The sequence below is a fragment of the Colias croceus genome, chromosome 10, assembly GCF_905220415.1.
Source record: "Colias croceus chromosome 10, ilColCroc2.1".
Lineage (NCBI taxonomy): Eukaryota > Metazoa > Arthropoda > Insecta > Lepidoptera > Pieridae > Colias > Colias croceus.
Window position 1 is genome coordinate 4,703,450 of NC_059546.1, and position 24,247 is coordinate 4,727,696.

At 40.9% G+C, this 24,247-nt stretch overlaps 2 protein-coding genes across 4 annotated transcripts in view; both read right to left on the minus strand.

Moving 5' to 3' along the window:
* LOC123694993 (homeobox protein abdominal-B) overlaps nucleotides 1-24,247 on the minus strand; it is an 80,916-nt gene that overhangs the window by 16,050 nt on the left and 40,619 nt on the right. For all 3 annotated transcript variants that reach the window (XM_045640665.1, XM_045640666.1, XM_045640664.1), the window contains one exon: nucleotides 23,342-23,402. The gene's annotated coding sequence lies outside the window, so the exon portion shown is untranslated. The remainder of the gene's footprint in view (nucleotides 1-23,341; nucleotides 23,403-24,247) is intronic.
* LOC123695199 lies at nucleotides 13,398-15,530 on the minus strand. The gene has a single exon (XM_045640964.1). It carries the CDS (start codon nucleotides 15,528-15,530, stop codon nucleotides 13,398-13,400), a length of 2,133 nt encoding a protein of 710 aa, XP_045496920.1.

Genomic DNA, 24,247 nt, shown 5'->3' on the forward strand with positions numbered 1-24,247 from the left:
TATGTTCTTGACAACATAATAAGGTATTTACTATAGCAGAACCATTTCATGCAAACCACCACTTATACACATCCTGACTTGTTAGCTCGCATTAAAATAATGAAGACAACTCATTACAAAATACATTGTTAGTGGTCGAGCTTTGTGATCAGTCAGATCGAGAATAATAGGTATTAGGTGAAATAATACCTAGGTACTCATTAATCACTATAACTTGTCCATGCTCCTATTATAATAAAAAAGCGAAAGTTTATTACCTACTATGTAACTAATCTACACGGTTATGAGAATAATTATTGTAGAATGTAGTCTATAATAATCACACCTACACGAAATAGTATTTTCTTTATTAATAATTGTAAATAATGAGAATAACAATAATAGTTAAAAAGATCATTATTTAATAATATGGAGCGCTATAGTTAGGTAGGTACATATTTTGTTAATTAATCCTTAATATATTAACCCATACCGACATGTAATTTCTCGCTATTTCATACTATTTTAAAAGCTTATGCGAATTTCTTATGCACATATTAAATGAAATTAAGCAATTTGTTCTGTGAGCCAAGATACCTTAATATTTATTTTGGCGAGTGCAAAAGTGCATTACGTGAAGTTTTTATGGAGTTGAATGTCATATTTAGGGGGCGGAGATAAATGCATCTCTTTGTTTTGCAGGTTTATGTCCGAGTTTATTACGACGTCGCTATGTAACCGCTCGCTGATCTTTATATTTACATAGAAGTAAATGCTATAAAAATCCAGAACATGCTGTCTTTTAAACGAACAAATTATAATATAGGTTCGTTAAATAAAATATTTTATTATCTACATTTTATCCTATAGGTATTACTAATCAGGAAATAGGTATTTCAATACATGTGCCACACATATTGTTTCTATTGGCCTAACTTTCAAATGTGCAAAGTAATTTCTCTTTATGGAAACACATTAATTATACCTATAAACAGTTTTCTAAATTTTATTTATGAAACTGTTTTATTAGGTACGTAGATATGTAGCCAACTTGGCATACATTTCGAAATTTAATTTTCAGTGAATGCGAAACCCAAGAAATTGCATTATATCGGTTATTGCACATTGCAATATGAGATAAGCAGGGAGGGAATTTGACCGCCCGCTACGTTTCAATATATTCTGACGACATGTGTCCACGAGTGGTTTTGTACACTTTTATTAAAACAACTCACTTTGTTTATTTTGGTTTATATAATTAGATAGTAGATATTCCTTGTTATTATTTTGATCACGTATGTTTATTGCCTTGCATAGATATATATAAAATAATATTGCGTATAATATTTTTTATGAGTTAATGACAGAAAGTAGGTATAAACAAAATATGTGATTTACATTCTAATAAGAATTAAAACGAAGAAGAACAATTAAGAAACATACACTATTTATTAAATGGGAGCATTCACAGAAATCTTAAATTATCTCACCACCATGGCTTGTGTGAAAAAATCTTGTTACGTTGGTTACATCTGGCCTGAAAATGATTTTAGCCGCGCTCCTAATTCTGCTACATTTGCGATGAGCTTAACAAGAACGAGCGAGCGGCGCGCTTTTCATCTCAGAAGCGCAACATTTACATTTTCGTCTCATTTATTTGCTATTTCGGGCCAACTCAGCCCTCCCCTCCCCTCGCACACCCTCGACCTCCCTACAATGAATAAGTCTTTCCGTGCGTCAGACGAGAGTAAAAACGGAATTGGGAAGGAACGCTCTATAAAGTCTAATTAACTTTGAAGTGAAGGCACAAATGTAAGGAAATATAAAAAGGTCCGTCGGAGAGATGAATTTACAACGAAGCTTCCTCACAAATTCTTGTACACAACACAAATTAGACAGGCAACAATGAACATCCTTTTAAATAAAAATAAATCTTGTTAATAAATAAACGTAAATCAAAACGACAATATTCATTTAGCTGACGCTTGCTAAAAAAGGAAGCGGGGGACGTGATAGGAATTTAATGCATTTCTGTTTATATTGAGATATTTTCAAAGAAAAAACCCTACGTTGTTATTCAGCCGTCGTCTCATATAAAAGTAATGTATCCCTTTTGTCTCGGGGCGGCTCCCGTTTCCTAATAGAAATTATTATATTGCCACCCCCTTGCTTGTCATTCGCGGCCTACCTTTTAGCAGGAAGCAACTGTTTTTCGTGATTCAACTATAAATTCGACCATTGAGTCACTTTTTAAAATCATCAAGCTTCCAAACTATAATGGCATAATTAAAGATTACAAAAAAACATAATATGTAGAAAGCACATACCTACCTACCTACCTAACCACTGTAATTTGTAACAAAACACAAACAATGAGATTAGGTGAAAGTATCTTGAAGTAGGTAGGTAGGTATATACGAACCCATAAGGGCATACCTAAGCATAGGTAGTTGTTCCTACAGGTAATTTTATACCTGTATATATTTTATTCATTTTCACTTCTAAATTTACCTTCGTACAGGTATCTAATATACTTAAATAGGTATACTTAAATAGGTATATATTTTACAATATATTCTACAAATTACTTCAATATCTGAATGTTACCTACATATATTTTTATGTTGCGCGCACCACTCGGGCCAGATTTCTGATAGAAAAACGAGTGAGGCCCACACCGCCCCCGAATATAAATCGCCTTGTTATATTTTCCGGGACATTGGGATTCATGGAGTTTGTGAGCCCTGACGACAAGCTTCTGCGAGAATAGCTACGTTTCCATATATTAACGTCAGACTTTTTTTCTATTATTTATGATAAGAAAATTTATCAGTTGCAAATTAGAATAAAATTTGCTTTTCATATTCATTAATTTTCATTAGGTACTTCTTTTAATTAATATTCACGTTCTGTTTTATCATTGCGAAGACATTGTCCACCATTGCCCCAAAATATTATTCAGAAATATACCTAATGCAAATACAAACATCGTCAAAATATGCATTTCAATGTATTTCTTCCCTCTTTAGGCGAGGGTGCTTAATAGCCCTTATTTCGTCCATCTCCTTTGTAATTATAATGCAAAATTATTTCATAAATATACAGCATTGAAATAAGAAATGTTTGTTTTTTTTTTTCGGATTAGGTAAACGTAACATAAAGTCTAGGTTTACCTGCATTATACCTTATTTTGGTAAAATAATAATAACAGTATCTTAATTATGTTATAACCCATTACCCATTAATTAAATATTATAGTGAGGTGCCAACAACTCAGATTGCTTTTAATCCTGTCAAGTAAGTTAAAAACAAGTTCTTTCGTTGAAATTAAGAAATAACAATTTGCATTTAAATTAGATCGTCGTTTTTCTATTAGGTAGGTTAGAAAACAACGACTTCAACACATTTGAATACATTTTTAAACGTAGTTAGTGGGTATACTTCTACATTTTTTCTATTAACATAGACTCTAACAGTGGGCATAGCTACATTATTGTGTTTTGAACTGACTTTATTACAATGTAGGTAGCTTATAATCCATACAAAATCGTTCCATATTATTCGATGTTTTAAAATAATACAGAATAGGACTTTGGGCAAAAGTAATTTTGAATGACAATGAGTTGATAGCGGGTTACAAATGAACAAAGAAAGGTACAAAGGACGGTTACGCAACACGACAAAGGGTGAAAGGCTCTATGAATATGAATGAATTGCTTGGCGAAATTGGGCCACATTTCAACTTTCCCATTTTTTGCCGACATTGTGACCTATTGTTTACAATTTATCTGGAACAATCTGAAGAACAGACATTGCAAAAAAATGGATAAAGATTGTTGAATACAAATAAAAGTATTCGGTCACTTTTAAGAATTTCATTCCATTTTATTCACCAACTTAATTGGAATAAAAACAAATAGAACAACAAAAAGTGTCATCGCCGCATCTACAAAATTAACGACACTATTTAGTTTAAATGTTTTATAATAGATAACATTCAGCCAGCTCCCTAGTGTGAGAAAATCATTTCAGTAGAAAGTTTTACTGCCGCTTTTGTGATTCTCCGGGCGCCTAATTTTCTCGATTTTCCCAGTTCCCTCGACCGTTTGGACTGGGTATTTATTAAACGGCCGGGTAAGGGCGTAACTTTGTGCGGACCGCAAACTAAGCCCGGCTATGCTCTTCTAAATGAAGATTTGGCTTAATATCGAGTGTACGTTGAAACGTATGTGTTGTTACTTGTAGCCACTGAATATATTTCTAGTTAGCAAAATATTTTTTTTTGTTCAACTGTTATTATCTATTTAAATAGCTTTTTGTTAAAAACAGTTCGTAAATATAAATAAATACGGCATTATTCTCATATTTTTAAACTCTATCTTTACCTATCTAAGTATATTATTGGTAAGCAGTATTAGATAGAGAGTAATCTGTAAAACAACTATAGATTATATATACCTACTTACAAAATATATTAGCTGTTAGTTAGAGAACTGTGTATTTGAATGATAAATGAGAGTTATGAATAAAGTTTTAATTTACCTATCAAAATAGCCCATCTTTCAAAACAAAGGATAACTTCTAATAGAGCATATATAAATAGTTATACAAGAATATCGCATCCATAGCTTCCAACTCGCCGGAAACCTTATCTCAACTCAACTTAAACAACTTACATCGTACAACTTTCGTCATAACGAATCCCGGGATATGTTTTGAAAGCTCTACACTAATCTCGATTTACTCACGTCCAAATAAAGTATAAATTCCAATGAGCTACATAGGTGGATACAGCCTTTTTAAAAAGGCATATAAGCTGAGCTAGATACGTCTACATAAGTATAGAAGTTTCAGTTTGTATAAAACTTAAACCGACCGCATTATAATCTTATAAGTCCACATTCACTTCAGACCAATGATAAAAAATAACTAGATGAGCAGGTGCTTAATTACACTAGTTATTATATGTAAAATAATGTTCAGCGATAAAATTAATATCTATTTGATGTTATCATTATAAATTTATAATTTTAGCTATCTAAATATACCTACCTATTTAAATACATGCTACTGTGATTAAGATTTTCGTAGTAGCAACGTCTTTTGTATAAATTGGGCTGATATATTATGAATGTTGAAAAAAACGATTTAATTCATAAAAATACGAGACAGACGATTGTCAGATATGTTTGCGGAGGGCAAATGTGCCGAATCGCTGAGCGAGTACGACGATCGTAAATCGTCGAACCGCCGGCGGATGAAAATAAGCGAGCGACACGATTCACTTGGAATCACAAACAATACTGTCTGTTCTTGTTTATTTTGCTTTGCTGGATATATGATTGTTTTTATACGTTTTAAGACTTGAATGAATCAGTGATAGCCTTGTTGCCATTCCTAAATGATACCTATATATTATAATTAATTTAGTAATTTGTGTCTCTATTGACGTCTCTACATGAAAAAAAATAATAAAGACGTTTTACTTTGTTTAAGAGGAAAAACATGTTTATAAAAAAATTTAAGCTTAATATTAATTATTAAGTATTTAAAATATTATTGACATCTAAAAAAATATAGCTTAATTCTTACAACTACGGAAAATAAAATTGGTTTTATACAATTACGAAATTTAATGAGTTTTATGGCATAAAAAACGAAATCTCTTGCAAATTTGTATTTTCCAATTTAATTCCACACATAAAAACACAGGTGTTTTAAACAAAATACGTTATATCGATTACGTTCAAAATGACATTGGATTATAAAAATGCAATAATCATAATCCGTAAGAAGTAATCAAATTTCACCGTTATGTTATTAAGATAAGGTGGATATTAGGTTGTCAGGTTGGTCGATTAGTTTGAAAAGCTCCAATCGTGCCGGTTCGGACGCGCGGCTTTTATAAATACACCGTGCGGCAACCATGTTGCCTTGCGCGCCAATCACAGAGCATCCCGGTGAGATGGAGCATGGCGGATACCTATGGGCATTATCACTCCCTATTATTATATCAGATCAAAGGATGGCCGTCTGGATTCGGCTTGGACCACAATCAAGAATTTTAAAATGCACTGAGGTCAACGGCGACACTCAACGATCATTTTACGGTGTTTACAGAGAGGAAACATGGATTTCGTTTCAAATTTATTTTTAATTCACATCAATTGAAAAATTCTGTATCAGAATTGAGACATGTTGAAAATAAGTTATATTTCTTAGCTATGAAAACATAGTTTATGTAAAATACTAGAATGTAGAGACTCTCATTAATAGATCTAATATAATATTACGTTGTAGAGTTTTGAAAAAGTTTTGTTATATTATTCTTAGGCTGTACCTACAATAATACAAATGTCTCAAATAAATGAATTTATTTGCTATTGACCCATTTGTACGTTTAACAAGCGAGCAGAATTTTAAACGTCCACAACTGGTTTTAATGAATTAGGTGTTAACTACTTACTCATGTATCGATAGAGCTAGTTTAATAGTTGTCTAATGACAAGATAACGAGTCGAGTATGAGTGCAAGTAGATATTTACATTTAAACGAGCTTGATAAGTCTGTGACTGAAATATGGTAACAGATGTTTAGGGTGAACGACCCTCAGTACACTCCCGCGGCCCGCCCGCTCGTCCGTGATTTATACATGCGCCTACGCAGCTTGTAATCGATGTCGAGGAAAATTTCTTAATTTGGTAAGAGTAATGGTCCCTGCGGTAAATGAAGTCATTAACTGAGGTAATTAATTGAATCTGTTTGTAATGTTACGATATACAATATAACGCGGGCACCTTTTTAATTTTATATCGAAGCTCACTGCGATCTGCATTATCATAAACTGTCATTAAAATTTTAAATACAGCCTAAAATTCTTTGAAAAATTTTACCTCTCTTAATATAGCTCTTTTATTCAAGAATAATGCGGTAGTTAAGAAGATAAGTAAGGAAAATATAAAAGAGAAAAATTCCTTCCTTTGTTTCCATCGCGTTATTATTTGGACGATTTAATAGACAGGTTGGAGGGCCGTGGATTGCTCGAGGTGATTTAAGAAAATTACATTATAAAAAGTAAAAAACGAATGGCTAGGGTGGGCGCGGCGTCTCTCAAAGACATTATTATAAATTTACCAATTTAAATTCAAATATGAGCTCGTCCATCCGATGCTCGAATCGAATTGTATTATGATCAAATATCTCATATTTCGAACCCATTGTTGTTGTTAGGTATTTTATATAATACCCGTGCTACTTGTATAAATTGTAAGTTTAAATGAAAACACGGTCTTTAAACAACAATATGCTAGTCAGTATTATTTACGTTTTACTACCGTCTATTCTCAAATTGGAAAGAAAACACGAGTCGAATCTACGAGTAACTGAAGTTAAACAGTAAAAACTTTCTTTGTTACCCGATACTATCGGTAACTCCTCGAACTTAATTCTCATTTCAGAGGAAAACTGCGAACGAAGGGTTAAATGACATTTACGAGACCCAATATCTACCTTTACCTACATTACTTTAGATTAACGTTATATTAAAACATGGCAGCTGGATTAATTTGATCAAAATCGTGGGCGGTATGAAAACTTTTTAAATTAAAGTCAGATACGGTTAACGCTGGTAGATTTAATCTTTATTCGGAATATTAATATTCGTTTTATAACTTTTTGTGGGTTTGCGTTATGTAAGTTTATTTTAGGAATTTCCTAATGTATTGGAAAATAACGTATCAAATATCTACCAGTTTCCATTACTTATAGAACATCATGGGATTTTACAATAGGGAAAATAAGTATTTGTTTTTTTACCGAAATTCACAGGAAAGACGAAGTTTTTTAAGTAACTACTTCTAATAGATACTTTTACAGTTAACTGTTTTAAGGAGTTTCTTAACTTTATTCTTTTTTTTATATAGCTACCTATATTCCCTAGTTAGTTATGAACATACAACATAATTTAAAAAACTAAATGTATTTTAAATTCAAGACTCTACATTTTGCTTTACCAAAGATTTTACGTTATATGAGCACAGCTAAAGCGGCGTTAAATTATAAGTCTGATTCCGAGCTCCGGGTTGCAATTACGAAATATCCAAGCGATCCAATTAAAACGTTTATCCGCAGAATTCCGCAGGCAAGGAAACTTTCCAAGATTCCTTCATCCACGCTTCGTCGGCTAATGACTTCGGAATTCTTAAGATATCTCTCACTCGCAATGTCACTCGCTCTACGGCACGTTGTTATAGCACTTATATCGATGTAGGTTATTACATTTTTATCGTACAATATTATTACATGAGTATTTACATGCATAGAATCAATTAGTTATATGTACGCCTTTATCAGTCTACATCCTGTAGTGTCGTTTAGTTTTAATCGATTTATGGATAAGAAAATTATTCAGAACAATTTTGCGTATCTTGTTCATAATTACCCTGTGCATATGGTAGGTATAAATTATTCAAATAATGAGATGTAAACATGGAAAAACTGACTTAACGATGTTCTATGAAAGTAAACAAATGGTTTGGACTAAGTAAAAGGATAAGGAAAGTAAAGCTATTGCGGTGAGAGGGGCCATTATCCTAAACGCAGAGCGCTCGGCACGCATCCACCATATTTAACTAAGAGTAATATAAAACAATATGAGTGTATCGCTTAAGAGTTCGCTACATAAAGCTCGCCCCGAGAATAAATGGATTACTTATGTCCGCGGTGCTCCATCTAGCGGGGGGCTTCCGAACTGTATGAGTTATTGTTATTGCGTGGATTTCCCCGCTTCCGATGTGTTGCCACTTACGCCCCTATCGTGAGGAAACTCGTAAAAATCTGAACGTCTTATTAAATTGATTACATTTACAAATGTGTACAAAAAGGTATCTACCAGTAAAAAAGCATTTAAATCATGTAAGTATCAATCCTATACTTTCAAATTATACCTACATATAAGTAGGTATAAGTATTCAAATGAAATAGATTGTAACTCTATAGGCTATAGACTAGACTATAGTATATATTCTCATTTGTAGATCGTGCCCTAGATTTATGATTATATTGAAGTTAAAGTACCTACAAGCCGTTATGTTTGTAAAATAATCTATTCTGGGAGAGTGATAGTAAGGTCTTATTAGTGCGAGGCCGTAAACCCTTCGTTACAAACGCGTATTTCATTGAGAACATTAGAACACCCGCGTAGACGCTACTGCATCAAGATAGTTAAATGCTTACATTGATCATTGTACTGATATCACTCAACTACTGCTCATATAAGGGATCTTCAAGATAGTGCGAATAAAAACATACATAATGATACGATAAATCAATGTAAAACAAATCTACAAATATAAGTAATATATTATCTAGTTACCTAATGGTAAGCGCACGCGAGCTCTATTTATTGTCGTTTTAATAGCGCAGATTTAATTATGTTGTTGAAAATTTTCAAATAAATGTAGTCATGTCTGATATTTAATTACAACTAGCAAACCGGGCGAACTCCGTTTCGCCACCAGCCTTTTCTTTGCTATAAACCTCACGGAGCCCGAGACGTTTCCAATGAATGCAAAACCGTGGAAATCGGTTGGTGCGTTCTGGAGTTTTAGCGTCAGGAAGGAAAACCCGACTTATTTTTATATAGTTATATTATCCTACCTAGACGGGTAGGTTCTCTATGGTTACCTATTCGATTTATGACAGGAAAATTAATTATCTACCTATTTACAAAGAAAGAATTTTACCCATACCTACCTACTATTTAAAAAGGGTAAAAATTAAAAGAAATGCTTCATATAGATAAGTATTATGAAATATGAACACTGCAAAATAATAACATAAGTTTATCGACAGTGTTCTATTACATGTTTACCTTTTTTTTTTAACGTTGGGAAATGCATTTACGCATCCCCTTTGGCAGTTTTGCTGTCCAAGGGGGTATGTGGGACTCGCTGAAAGCCATACCCACTAAAACCCAACGGTGGCCGTCTTTCGCCCTGGGCGGCGGGGGTTAACAGCCAGGCCTTATACCCCCGCCGACCGTGTGGCGACTGCCGCTTCTTCGCGGCTCATCGACGCCCGGAAGTGTGCAATGGCCGCCAATATTGAATAATATCGCCGTCCATTTCCGGACCTAACCATCTTATGACGCGAGGGGATTCAGTTTTCTTGCCGCGAGCATAACTACAGTATGCGCGTATCTACGAAAACCTCCCCCCGTGTTTTTCCCTTAAGTGTTATGTTACGGCTGGCGCTGGTCATATAGACGTCTGCGCCTACCGGGTCTGCGCCGTCGCAGAGGGTCCGCCGCTGGGTCATTTTCCCGGGCCCTCTCTGCGTCCTCCTTCCTTTTCATTACCGTCGCACAGAACGTGACGACGGTCTTCCATGAATTGTCAGTTTCGTCCGTGACCATTGCCTCTACAAGAGCTTGTAGGGTAAGCTGGGTGTCTGCTCCCAGCAGGCTCTGGAGGGACCCACGTTCGACTGTCCAGGAAGGGCACTCCACCAGGGTGTGCAAAGCCGTATCTTGGAGGCTGCTACAGTGATGGCAGACGGGAGCCGGCTCACGACCTATCCTGTTCAGGTAGCTGCCGAAGCACCCGTGCCCAGACAGAACCTGCACCAGTCGGTAGTTGATCGACCCCCATCGCCTTTCCACCCATTCTCTGAGTACTGGTCTGATTGCATTCAGAGTCCAGGCCCCCACGCAAGACGAGTCTAGTTCTCGACGCCATCGGCGAAACACCGCGTCGCGAGCTTCCCGTTTCCATTCTTGGAGTGTTTCGAGAGGCAGGTTCTCGTCTCTCCCTCTTGCCTCAGCTCTGCGCCAGTAAACCTGTGAAAGGGCAGCGGCTTCAAGGTGCCAGGGTGCCGTTCCGGCGATGACGCAAACCGCATCGTAGGAGACGGTACGGTACGCCCTAGCAACTCTTAAGGCTACCACTCGTTGTGCCCGCCGTAGTACGATTGTATTGCGCGTCAGCAGTTTGTCCGCCCATATCGGACACCCGTACAATGCTTGTGATCGCACAACACCAGCGAAAAGTCGGCGACACCCCCAACTCGGCCCTCCAATATTTGGCATAATGCGGCAGAGAGCCGCTGCCGTGGTGCCGAGCTTGGTGGCCAGTGCCGAAAAGTGAGCTTGGAATGTCCATCGCGAATCGAGCACCAGACCAAGGTATTTCAGTCTGGGCCCAATTCGGATGGGCACTCCACTCACTACAATCTCTTCCCCCGGTGGTGGGGCCCTCCGGTGGCCATGGAAGCATATAGCCTCAGATTTTTCGAGGGCTACTTTTAGACCGAGACTTTTGATTCGGCCGACCACCTGTGCCACTCCAGCTGTGGCTCGGAGACGCGCCTCCCTGAAATCTCGGCCCGTGGATACCACTAGGGTGTCATCGGCGTAGCAAATAGCGCAAACTCCTTGCGGCAGCTCTCCTCGTAGTACGTGGTTATATCCGATGTTCCACAGAAGAGGCCCCAATACAGAGCCCTGTGGAACACCGCATGCAACTCTGTGACTACCCCAGCCGCCTTGCCTTTGAAAGGTAATTTGACGCCCACAGAGATAAGAACCGATAATACGGCGTAGATACGGCGGTAGTTGGTGTCGGGCTAGGCCGTCTAAAATTTTGTCCCAAGGCAGGGTGTTAAAAGCATTGGAAATATCCAATGATATTGCCACTGCTACCCCACCTTGGGAGACGGATCCTTCACAGATGTCTCGCAATCGAGCTATTGCATCCACTGTAGAGCGTCCCTGCCTAAAACCAAATTGCGATTCCTGCAGATCTGGTCCTATCTGTGACAGGTGGGTCTGAATGCGGCTGGAGATTATGCGCTCGAAAAGCTTGCCGGCTTCATCAAGCAGGACGATCGGCCTATATGCTGATGGTGAATCTGCTGGTTTGCCACTCTTCTTTAACAGAACTAGGCGCCCCGTTTTCCAACGCTCTGGAAATCTACCGATCTTAAGGCATTCTGTTAAAAGATCGCAGAAGCGCTGATCCAATCCATGAGACAAGGCATGGGACCATACTCTACCGTGCACTCCATCCGGGCCCGGGGCGGTAGTCTTCCTTTTCAGACGGTCTACTGCTGCATTCAATTCGGCTAAGGACACGTCCGGAATGGGTTCGCAGGTCAGCTCTTCTTGATCAACGCTTCCGACTCGACTTGCAAGATCAGTTGCATTTTGTCTATGACCTGGAAATAGGGTTGTCACCACCTTTTGAAGCAGCGCTGGCTCCAACGTAGATGTTAGCGGTGGGGCCCAGGGACGCAGCTTATTCATTACCAGCCTGTAAGGGCGTCCCCAGGGATTCAGGTTCAGCGTGTCCATCAATTCAGCCCAGGCTCTTTCCTTCGCGACCGCAATGGCATCTCTGAGAGCCTTTTTGGCATCCTGATACATGGTATATCGTTCAGTCTCCTCAGTAGTTGAATAATCCGCACGCCTCCTCCTTCGCCTATATTTGGTATATCGGCGTCTCGCGGTTACACAGGCTAATCGGAGCCGCGCATGTTCCGTCGACCACCAGTAAACTTTGTTATGTGGGAGATATCTTTTCAGTCTAGACATTGCGGCATCCGATATTTGCCGCATTGTCTCGGCAAACCATTCCGCTTCTGTATCTACGTTTTTAGCGTCAGGTTTTGGACACCACGCCCTGATTAAAGACGCTAATTCTAGCAGGTTTCTATCTAGGCTTTTAAGGGACCATCTCGGATTGGTCTCGACAGGAGCATGGTTTGTGTTCCTAGCAACGCCTGTCGTAGGGAGAACCTCGAATCTGATGTATTTGTGATCAGATAGGGTCTCAACCTCCGACAGGACCCGCCAACCTTGGACACGACAGGCAAGAGAGGGACTCGCGAAAGTCACGTCTACCACTGAGCCTCCCCGCATTCGCACACATGTGTTTTCGGTGCCTTGGTTGAGCGGAACCAGATTTTGGGCCGCGAGCCATTCTACTAGGACATCTCCACGGGCATCCGAGGCAGAAGAACCCCAAGCCACAGACTTAGCGTTGAGGTCTCCAGCAACGATGATTTTATGAGGGCGGCCCCATTGAATCAGGGAGCCCACTTCTCCCAAAAACGCTTCAAACTCAGGAAGCGTTTTATTAGGTGAGAAGTATGTGCCGATAACAACCGTGTCGATGAGCCTAACAGCCACGCAACCGTGACCCTTCACCTGTGCGCGAACCGGAGGTGATCCCTCCGCCTGTGTCATCACTATGGCAGCTACTTCATCGAGGTCTCCGATCCAATTATCACGCCCGCTGGGTACAGCGTAGGGTTCCGATAATATTGCAAGGTGTATTGACCACTGTGCCAGGCTCTGGATCAATAAGTCCTGAGCCCTGGCACAGTGATTAAGATTTGATTGCAGGAAGCGTAGAGCCATGCTATACTGTAGTGGTTTCCATAGTCTCCATATTATTTGATGCTTCTGTCTGGGAGCCCGCAGTAGGTTTTATGGGCCTCTTTTTGGGCCCCTTGTCCGCTGAGCAGCCGTTGCCGCCTAAGCGATGGTCTGCTTTCCTGCCAGCAGCCGCGCATACTGTGCAGTTGGGCTTAGCGGTACAACTGGCGGCTTTATGGTCTGGCTGCCCGCAGCGGTAGCACAGCTGGCTGCGGTCACATTCCGCAACACAACGGTTAGCAACGTGACCAACTTCTAGGCAGCGAAAGCAACGTAGCTCCCGTGGTTTTTGCACCCTTACCCTCGCCGCAACCCATCCAACGAGGAAACGTGCCTCGCTGACTTTTTTGGCCGCTGTTACAGGGCAGTTTACCCAGGCTGCGTACAATCCGGTTTTGTCCTTTTTTATCTGACTCACTCTTATCTGTTCAGCCGAGCATTCACCTTTTTTGACTATGGCTTCCTTCAGGTCGTTCGCTGTTATAGACGCATCTAGACCTGACACCCGTAGATCCGCCATTTTTACGGGCCTAGAGACTTTGATATTTTTGTCCTTAAATAGGGTCTTCAGTTTAACCGATAGCAGATCAGCCTTCTCGTCGCTTCCCGGTCCAGAAATCTGTATGATTGTGGCTCCCGTGACCGCTTGGCGAAATTTCACACATTCGATTCCGGATTCCTTCAAGTCTATTTTGGATCTCGCCTCTTGGATAGCTGTAGCATACGTTACACCGCTGGTCTGGGCCTCGGATGGAATTGTCAGAACGACTGCCGCGGACCTCGGAGCCCTTAGCTTAGGTTGTGCTGACTGGGGGTGTTGAGACGCTTTTCGCGATTCCACCGTGTGCTTAGTGAGCCCGGCCTGCTGCACTTTGTTTGCACTCGCTCTGCCCCTCTTTGCAACAACTGACCATCCCTCCTCAGAGCAGGTGGCTGCAGGCACAGCAGGGGATTCCACGTCAAGATGCGTGGAGACCACCACCGCGGGGGAGATATCAGGGACCGGTTCTTCCATCTGTTTTTCGTTACCTAATCCTTTTCCCTTCTTCTTCTTCTTCTTCTTGTCTCCCTTCTTTTTCTCCTTAGTTTCTTTGTTCTTCGTCCCATCTTGGGTCATTATGGTTTTAGTTCCCCTTAGTTTTGGTCTCGTATCCTCTGAGGCTTCAGAGCAACTTTCCTGTCGAATATCAGCGATCCGGCTACCTCGTCTATCCGCCGCAGTAGACGGGCGGGATCGCGATTGCGGATTTGGTTGAGGCACTAAGTTATTAAACCGTGCATCGATCAGATCTCCCAGTAGACGGATCATCCTGGCTTCGAAGTCCTGCGGCAACTCCGCTGCTTGTGCAGAGGCAACCGGGCCCCGTTGCATGAGCAGTCGCATTTCTCGCATCTCACTTTGGAGAAAGTCAAGCCTTATGCGCAAACGCTCATTTTCTGCACGAAGCGCACTTGTTTCGTCAGTTAACGTCCTAAAAGCAAGGGAATCGGCATCTTCTCTAATTGCCCTAGCAGCGTTTCTCAGATCGGCTACATAGGTCGTCTTTAGGCGATTGGACGCTTTGGCGATCTGTTCTACGGTCGCCAGATTAACTTCGATCCTTTTCCGTAGATCTTCGGTCGCTGTGTTTGTGTTCGCGCCAGTCGTCTGCAACTCTACGGCGGGTGAACGCACAGGTTTTGGCTCTGGATCTCCTGAGCCTGCTGCTCTGTGTTCTACTTCCTCTTGGCTATCCTTTTCTGCCCTGTGCGCCTTGCGCAGGCCTGTCCGAGGTTTTCTTCCAGACGAAGATGGGATGGAAGTGTCACTAGAGCTTCCATCATCCAACCGAGAACGTTTTCGACATCGCCAAAAACGTGACTCCTTATTCGGGGTACATAGAGCCTCCCGGCGAACCATGGGGCTCATAGTAGTTTGTGAATTGATGCTCGCCATAGAGTGGGGAGAGTCCGACTCTGCGGCCGCATCTGTTACCGCATAAGAGCGGTTGACAGTTCCACCGGCAGCTGTGGTAGGTGTTGGGGTAGCGCCTGTCACACGTTCCAACACAACATTACACCTTTTAATCGCCGATTCTCTCGGCATATCGCCTTCTACTTCAAGTTGGGGTTTCATATTGTACTTGGTAAGTTCCCACGAGCATGGGGGATGTATACGGTCCGCCCGGGAGGTGCCCCCTGCTCCCGGGTAACCCTATTACGCCCCGGAGGACGGGCGGTATCCGGGGGTTGGCCGCTCCGACTTGATCCACTCGCCAAGCCACCTGCCACCCGGCGGGAGGCAGGAATTCGACGCCGCGCTTTGGCCCCGGGGGGCGCCCCAACGCCGAATTGGAGGGGTTTTTTCTGAGGTCACCTTCCTCTTGGGCCGGCCGATTAAGGCAAGCCCCCTGGTCTCTAACGTGCCGCTAGACATGACAACGTCGCACGTTAGAGGTAACAGTTTGCCCGGCGGAGGGCCAAAGCCCCAATGCCCAGCAAGGGACATCCTCCCGCTGAGCCCGCCGCGCCGCGGTTCACCAACCGCCATCCATCGCTGTGTTGCAGCCGTTGGTCTCCAAGGACCTTCTTCAATGATGCCAATGGCATTCCGTCAAACGTCAAATAGCCGCATCCCGTATAGTTTTATGAAAAACAAATCGGGAGCGGCACTTGTCTATTCCATATTAGCTTCCCCAAGATGCTGGTTTGCAACCCAGGTACTAAGCCCCCCCGCCACGACAAGGCTTGGAAAAATGGGGGGGATTACATGTTTACCTACCTATAAGTAATTGTCTCCATAAAAACGTTTAAAGAACGGCAGATAATGGGTAATTTGTTCATACGTGGGAATTAACTTGCCGTGAAGTAAAATCATAAACTTGAAGCGAAGTCCGTATCAGTTTTTAATAAGATTATATATCCGAGACCACACAGGATGCCACAAGACTGGTTACTTTAACTTGATAATTCAATTCAAACATCCATTAAGATGCCATAAAACTGACTTTGGTATTATTTCTTTTAATGCTAGCTCGCTTGTGATACTCGACTCTATGATGAAAAACTTAGGTATACGCAAGTAGATAAAACGCAATACCTCATAGATAACTAATGCTAGAGGTATCCTTAATTAGGTCCATAGGGAAGGATATCTACATTTAAAGTCAATAAAATGGAAAACATTTTACCATTACCACTACATTAAATTGCAGGTGTACAACGTACACCTGAATAAGTAATTTATACTTATATAATTTCCACCGTACTATTCATAGGCATATAATTTAATCTTTTAGTACCTTCCTAGATATCCAAGTTTAAAATTATAGGTTATACGAGGATATAATACTGTCAGTAATTATAAAAATTTAAATAAACCTGATGGCACATTTTTTTTTTTAATTTTTTAAGTGGGGAAATCTTGCCTAAGATACCCACGGCTCCCGGGGAAGGAGCTCCATTATGTCGGATTCCTACCGACTAAAGCCCACCGAGTACCTACCAACGCGCTGCTTTAGATGGCATGCGGGTAAGTACACATTCGCCATCTTCCGCATGAACCTGATGGCACCTAATTTATGTTTTTATTAAAACTATCTTCAATTTTTAAATAAGAAAACTCTCTCTTGGAAATTGTGGGGATAATTTATTATTCCCACAGTAGATAATTGCCTAATAAACACATAGGTATTTTAAAAAATGATGATTAAACCGTTTAATGCGGTAATCCTCTGTAATCCGGTATAGAAAATTTGATCTCTAATTTTATAATTACATATATCAAAAATATCAATCGTTAATTCATTTACTTTACCATTTCCTACAGAACGCCGCTCGCCTCCGGTTTTTTACCCTTGAGTAAAACGTTTGAACCAGCGCCAATTTAAAACACACGCACGCACTCTGTTTATTTTATTACTGGATTTTAAAAGCAACATTAAATTATTAGTCAAAGCTATCATTTTAAACACAACACAACTGCATTAAATCTAACGGCGTACTGACTCTTTGCAGCTTTCTCTTTACTAGCAAAAAACTAATTTGAATTTTAATAGAGAATTAGGTCAGAATTCTTTTCTAAGAATCGTACGCACAATATGAACAAACATAAACCATGTTTTAAGAAAATATGTATACCTACATATGTATGTTTATAAAAATAAATCTTGAATAAAACAAGAAAATTAGTAAATACGCACCAGTGAATGCTGAGACAGTGATTATCTATATAATATATGATAAGAAATATTATTATATTTACCTAAATTGAAAACTATATGAAGTAAGCTCGTAATTAGTAGTTAGTTATTCTTAGAAGTAGGTACTCGTAATTGGTCAGAGTGAAGGATATATATTGCTTACAATTGATTAGAGTATTTTTTATTACTTTAGTGGCCACATACCTAATTTGATGTTTTGACGTAGAAAAGTAAGAATTGCAATGTATCTACTGTGTGCTTATAATTGTAAATAAAATTTAAACACATTTAAACTGTGACTTTTAAAAAAGTACATCTGTGTAAATTGACTTAAAAAAACTAATTTTTATATTAGGTAGTACCTGTAGGTTAGCTCTACATATGGCTAATTTTATTTATTTTACCTGTGAACCTAGTAAATACTTATCAAAATAATATTGGTATATTGTGTTATATTATAATAAAACTTTAAGCTCCGTGTTCTCAAAATTTAAAGTAAGTACGTTAAGAATAATGGTCCTTATACAAATATTTGCTACAGCGCCACCTTGCGTGTACCACTTGAACTTCTATGATTAAATTTAGTCCTGCGAGCTTTTTGGAGCTTTCATTCGCATAATACATTGATGCTTTCTTTTTATTTAAATTAATATACTTTCAATTACGTTGTTTTTAAAACACCTTCATAACAAAAAGCGCATTTATGAAAAAAGGAATAATTTTAAGTGTAGTAACTTACTTTATTTTTAAATGAAGAACCCATTTCAATTTTATATAGGTAATATAATAAAATAATATATCTATATAAATCAACAACATTTCAATTTATGGCTTGGTAAAAAAAGTCATTTATTTAATCTTAACTACTGCTTCTACAAAATAAATAGGTATTTCAAAGCTAACAGACAAAACAATTTTAAATATAAAATATTTACGTTAATTTATCTCAATCTCATTTATAGTGTAGCAAGTGTAGCAATGTAGCATAGTAAACCCTTAAAGTTTGGTTTCAACGCCATCTCCTTAAAAGTTAGGGAACTAAAATCATTCGGGACGGCATCAGAGAATGTAAACATTTGTTCTAATTTATTATTTTTGAGATTAGTTATTACCATGCGCTTAGTAAACAATGAGGAAAGGAAATTCCCTTGGGGCCGAGTTGATTCACCGTTCGTGACGGTCCTCGTACGCAGTGCGTAGCAAAATACGCGTTCGTATTCGGTCGGTCTAGCTATGAACGGTTTTATGAATTTCCATACATATGACAAGCGCGACTGACGTACGACAGCTCTGCAACCAGCCCTAGCCTCCAAATTATTTGGATGCAAAAATACGTATCATAACATGAAAAAAAGACAGCAAATACATTTTCCCATATTTGAAATATTAAAGTAGGTTATATTTTACATCAATTTTTAAAACTCAAAATGAATAAAAAATATTTTCAAAGTATAATGGAGATACCGTTTTCATATTTTGTAATACTACTTAATAAAATAAATATTTTATAATGGAAAAATTAATTAAAATCAATCCCTCAGGCCTCAACATTTTTGGGGGCCGAGTCACCTTCGTCCGTAGGAGTATACCCGGAGTATGGATTCCCTACACGTGGCCCCTGGGTGGTGCTAATCAGGTGACATGGTGGGAGACAATCGTCGCGGCTATAAAGACCACCCATCAGCTGAAGCCGTGTCGCCAAGCGTCCGCGTTCCGACACGATGAAGCTGATGTAGCCCATGTGAAGACGGGTCGAATCAGTTGCGCTTATACAACCTGGACGATTTGACGCACACTTATGTTGTTGCACCTGGAGACTAGTCATGGAGGGTAGCGGGATCCGAGGCACGGTTCACCGCTGGCCGACCGCTAGTCAGTAGGGGGCCCAAGTAGCGTGCTAGCCACATGTGAAAGGCTGCCCCGCCAACTAGCGAAAAATCCCAAGATGCGCCATAGTGCCGGTTGGCGACCGGACGAGAGGGCCCTATGGACATCGTTGGGGGGGCTCGGGCGTCCCCGCAGTCTCCAGACTAGTCCCCATCAGTGTAGCTTCTGAGTGTTCGTCTCAGGTCTAGAAGTATAGCGCCTCGATTTACTGCCGTCTTCACACCTACTTCACTCTTTAAATTTTATGAAAAAAGCAAGGTACAAGAATAAAGTTGTACAGCGGCAGCACTCCCTCTCGCTGAAAGTAGACCTCACTAACATCAGAGGTCTACACTCCAATCTCGCTGCAGTCCATTTCCACCTCGAGACTCAAACTCCTTGTATCTTGTTCCTCACGGAGACGCAGATAAGATGTCCGTCTGATCAGGCGTACCTAACGTATCCCGGCTACACCCTGGAGCATAACTTTAAAGCTCGGTCAGGTGTGTGCGCGTACGTACGTGACGACATCTGCTGTCGGCGTCTCCGTTACCTTGAAGACCCCCATTTCTCTGTACTATGGATGCTGGTGGACACAGGCCTAGAGAAACTCATCTATGCTTGTGTCTACCGAGCGCACAGCGGTGACAAGGAGACTATCAGGCTCACAGAGTACCTAAGTGAGGCGGCGGATGCTGCTCAACACAAATACCCTTCCGCTCAGCTAGTGCTTCTGGGGGATTTTAATGCCCATCACCAGGAGTGGCTATACCCATACCAGTGCACTGACCTTGCTGGGAGAGAGACGCGTAAACTTGCTATAGCGTTAAATCTCACCCAGCTGGTTCAAGGAGCGACGCGGGTTCCCGATGTTGAGAGCCATACAGCCAATTGCTTGGACCTTCTGCTGACAACTGATCCAGACCGTTACTCCGTGGCGATTTCAGCGCCGCTTGGCAGCTCCGACCACTGTCTGGTGAAATCTGTATCTGTCTACTCGCCGCCCGATCCCAGTCCCAGGGGCTCTCGGCGCGTGTGGCGATACAAGTCAGCAGATTGGGACGAGATGCGTTCTTTCTTTGCATCTTATCCCTGGCGGCCTGTCTGCTTTTCTTCTGAAGACCCTTCAACCTGTGCGGATGCTGTGACTGATGTGCTGCGGCAGGGAATGGAGTACTATATTCCATTCTCCGATGTGGCCACGTCCAGCAAAGCTCAACCCTGGTTCAGAGCCGAATGTAGACGCGCTGAAGCGCTGAAACATGAAGCATATCTGGCCTGGGCTGATGCTCGACACCGCAAGGCCAAGGACGTATCTGAGAAGAAGAAAGCCTTCAACCGGGCCGCCAAGTCCTGCAAAAAGGCTCTACGGAAAGCTCGATTTGACCACGTTAGCCGTATAGGGAACAAACTGGCTTCTTACCCCTCTGGTAGTAAAGCGTTTTGGTCCCTGGCAAAGTCGGTTGAATCGAATTTCTGCCGCCCCTCACTTCCTCCACTGCTGAAACCGGATGGGTCGCTGGCTCACACTGCCGCAGAGAAAGCGAACCTACTTGCTACTCTGTTCGCAGAAAATTCACGTCTAGATCCCGCAAGCGCCAAACCTCCCAGTCTACCTGGATGCGAGGTGAGCATGCCAGAAATTCGCATCCGTCAGACTGAGGTTCTTAAAACGCTGCGAAATCTTGACGTGAATAAAGCTAGTGGCCCTGATGGGATTCCAGCCATAGTGCTAAAAACCTGTGCGCCTGAGCTCGCTCCTGTCTTGACACGCCTCTTTCGCCTTTCGATGATGACTGGAAAAGTACCAAAATCATGGAAACTTGCCAACGTGCAGCCTGTGCCCAAAAAAGGCAGTCGTGCCGACCCCTCCAATTATAGGCCAATTTCAGTCACGTCCATACTCTGCAAGACTATGGAGCGTGTACTGAACAGCAGGCTAATGGCACACCTAGAAGCAAACGATCTACTCAGTGACCGCCAATACGGATTCCGCCGAAATCGGTCCACTGGGGATCTTCTAGCGTATGCCACCTACATCTGGAGTGAGGCCATAGAGAATCATGGTGAAGCGCTTGCAGTCTCCCTTGATATCTCGAAGGCCTTCGATAGGGTCTGGCATGATAGCCTTATTGGCAAGCTTCCATCGTACGGTCTGCCTACCGGTTTTTGCGCATGGATCTCAGATTTCCTGAGTGATCGGTCGATTCGAGTAGTCGTCGATGGTTGCTCGTCCGACCAATTGGCTATTAATGCCGGGGTCCCTCAGGGATCAGTTCTCTCCGCAACACTATTCCTGCTACACATAAACGATCTGCTGAAACCCGGTATCTATGGGTACGCAGACGATAGCACTGTTGTGGAGAGATACGCATCCAACGCGAGAGCCAGTTCGGCACAAATCCAGTCTCTACGGGAGGCGATGGTCGAACGCATGAACTTGTCCTTACAGGCAGTCTCCGAGTGGGGCGAAGCCAATCTGGTCAAGTTCAATGCGACCAAGACCCAGGCGTGTCTATTCACCGCTAAACGGAGTCCATTCAACCTGACTCCGTCCTTCCAAAGTGTATCCATACCGATAACTGACCACCTCGAGCTTCTTGGTATCACCTTGACGCCTACTCTCAATTTTGGTTCATACATTGAATCAAAAGCCCAAGTAGCCTCAAAAAAGCTCGGTATACTGGCGAAGGTGAGGCAGTATTTCAGTCCGGGACAGTTGCTCAATCTCTATCAAGCCCAGGTCCGATCGTGTATTGAATACTGCTCTCACCTCTGGGATGGTTCTGCCAAGTACCAGCTGGAGGCGCTTGAGGCGATAGAGAGGCGCGCCAAGAGGCTAATAAACGACGATGAGCTAGTAGGCAAAAAACTCCAGAGCCTCGCTCATCGCCGCAGAGTGGCCAGTTTAGCGGTTTTTTATCGGATACACTTTGGTGAGTGCGCTGCGGAATTGCACGATTTAATTCCGCCATCCCCGTTTTTCCATCGATCGTCGAGGCGCACAGACTCTAGGCATCGCCATATGGTGGACGTTCCATGTACCCGAACAAAGCGGTTCGGATCGACATTCTTCATTCGAACCGCGAGGGACTGGAACATGCTTCCTGAGTCTGTGTTCCCCGACGAGTACAATATGGAGGTCTTCAAGAGGAGAGTGAACAGGTACATTCTAGGGTAGCGCGCTCCATCTTAGGCCACATCTCAGCTTACCATCAGGCGAGATCGTGGCCAAGCGCTCCCCTATTGTACTGTAAAAAAAAAAAAAAAAAAAAAAAAAAAAAAAAAATACCTATTGAGATACAATAGTGAAATTATTTTGGTACCTACATAATATTATATTATACCAAGATATAATTTATTATAAGATAGAAATCATTCGTCGTTTTTTTTATACAAAAGAACCAAAAGTTTTGTATACCTGAACTCAGAGCCGTCCCAAATATTACAAAATGTAACGCACACACGTTTAAAGTTTCAGTGTGTGTTTATAAGACGTGATGCTATACTTGTTCCGAGGCGGCGCCATATTTGTTTATCATCTATCTCTTTTACTCGTGTGTGAAATTACATTGGTTGGTGAGATAGATATTATAACATTATCTCTTTTTCGTAATTGGTAAAAGCTCAAGTTCAAGAAGGGGAATGAAAATTTAAAAGCTCTACATTTTACCGTGTTTATATTATTGCACTTATATTTTTTTTTTCACAAAATTTTGGTTTTCCTTCAGGAATTGAAAATTGCTTGTTTTTATCGTAATAATAAAAAATATAAAAAAATATAGCCTAATGAAAAGTTCTAGTCCCTTCATAGTTACTTAATACATTACATATGGTCTATTTGATATACCTATACTACCTAAAAAAATTTTCTACTTACCCAAAAATTAACACGTGTATGAGTTAATTTGCTTGTCCCTTTTACACCATCTTGAAAAGATCTGAAACAAAAAAGTCTCCGATAAAGTTTAACTGATATTCCATGCCAAGATCCAAAATTTTTTTGTTAACTGATTAATTTATAACCAAGAAACATTATTATTTTATACTAGCTTCCGCCCGCGACTCCGTCCGCGCGGATGTCGGTCTTCGCGTGGATGGTTTATTTATCAATTTTGAGTACCTCTGACAATAACATCTTATAAATATCTATTGGACCCAATTCCCAAATACGGCTAGGCCTATAATAATACGCAACGAATGTTCGCGGTTCTACGGAACAACGTCTATGGATAAAACTGAAAAATTAAGATATTTTTTTTCTACGTATTTTTCCAGGATAAAAAGTATCCTATTTTACGCCCAGGACAATAAGGTATAATTATACCAAGTTTCATCGAAATCGAACCGCTAGTTTTCACGTGATGCCTTCACATACAGACAGACAGACAGACAGACAGACAAAAATTTTTTTAATCACATATTTGGGTTTGGTATCGATCCAGTAACACCCCCTGCTATTTATTTTTCAATATTTTCAATGTACAGAATTGACCCTTCTACAGATTTATTATATGTATAGATCAGTGTGGATATGGAAACAATCTAAAAAGATGATAAGTACCTATAAACTTTTGTAATATGAAGTTATAAATAGTTTATTATGGTCGCGTTTCAATTCTATAAAGTTCATATCTCTACATAACCACAGGCCGCTCTATCTAATACTTATGTAGGTAGGTATATTAGTCTCGCTATAGATGAGATAGGCGTAATTTATATACGTAGCTATCTCGTTACTCAGATATCCTATATAAAAGCAGGTATACACGGCTACATAGACACC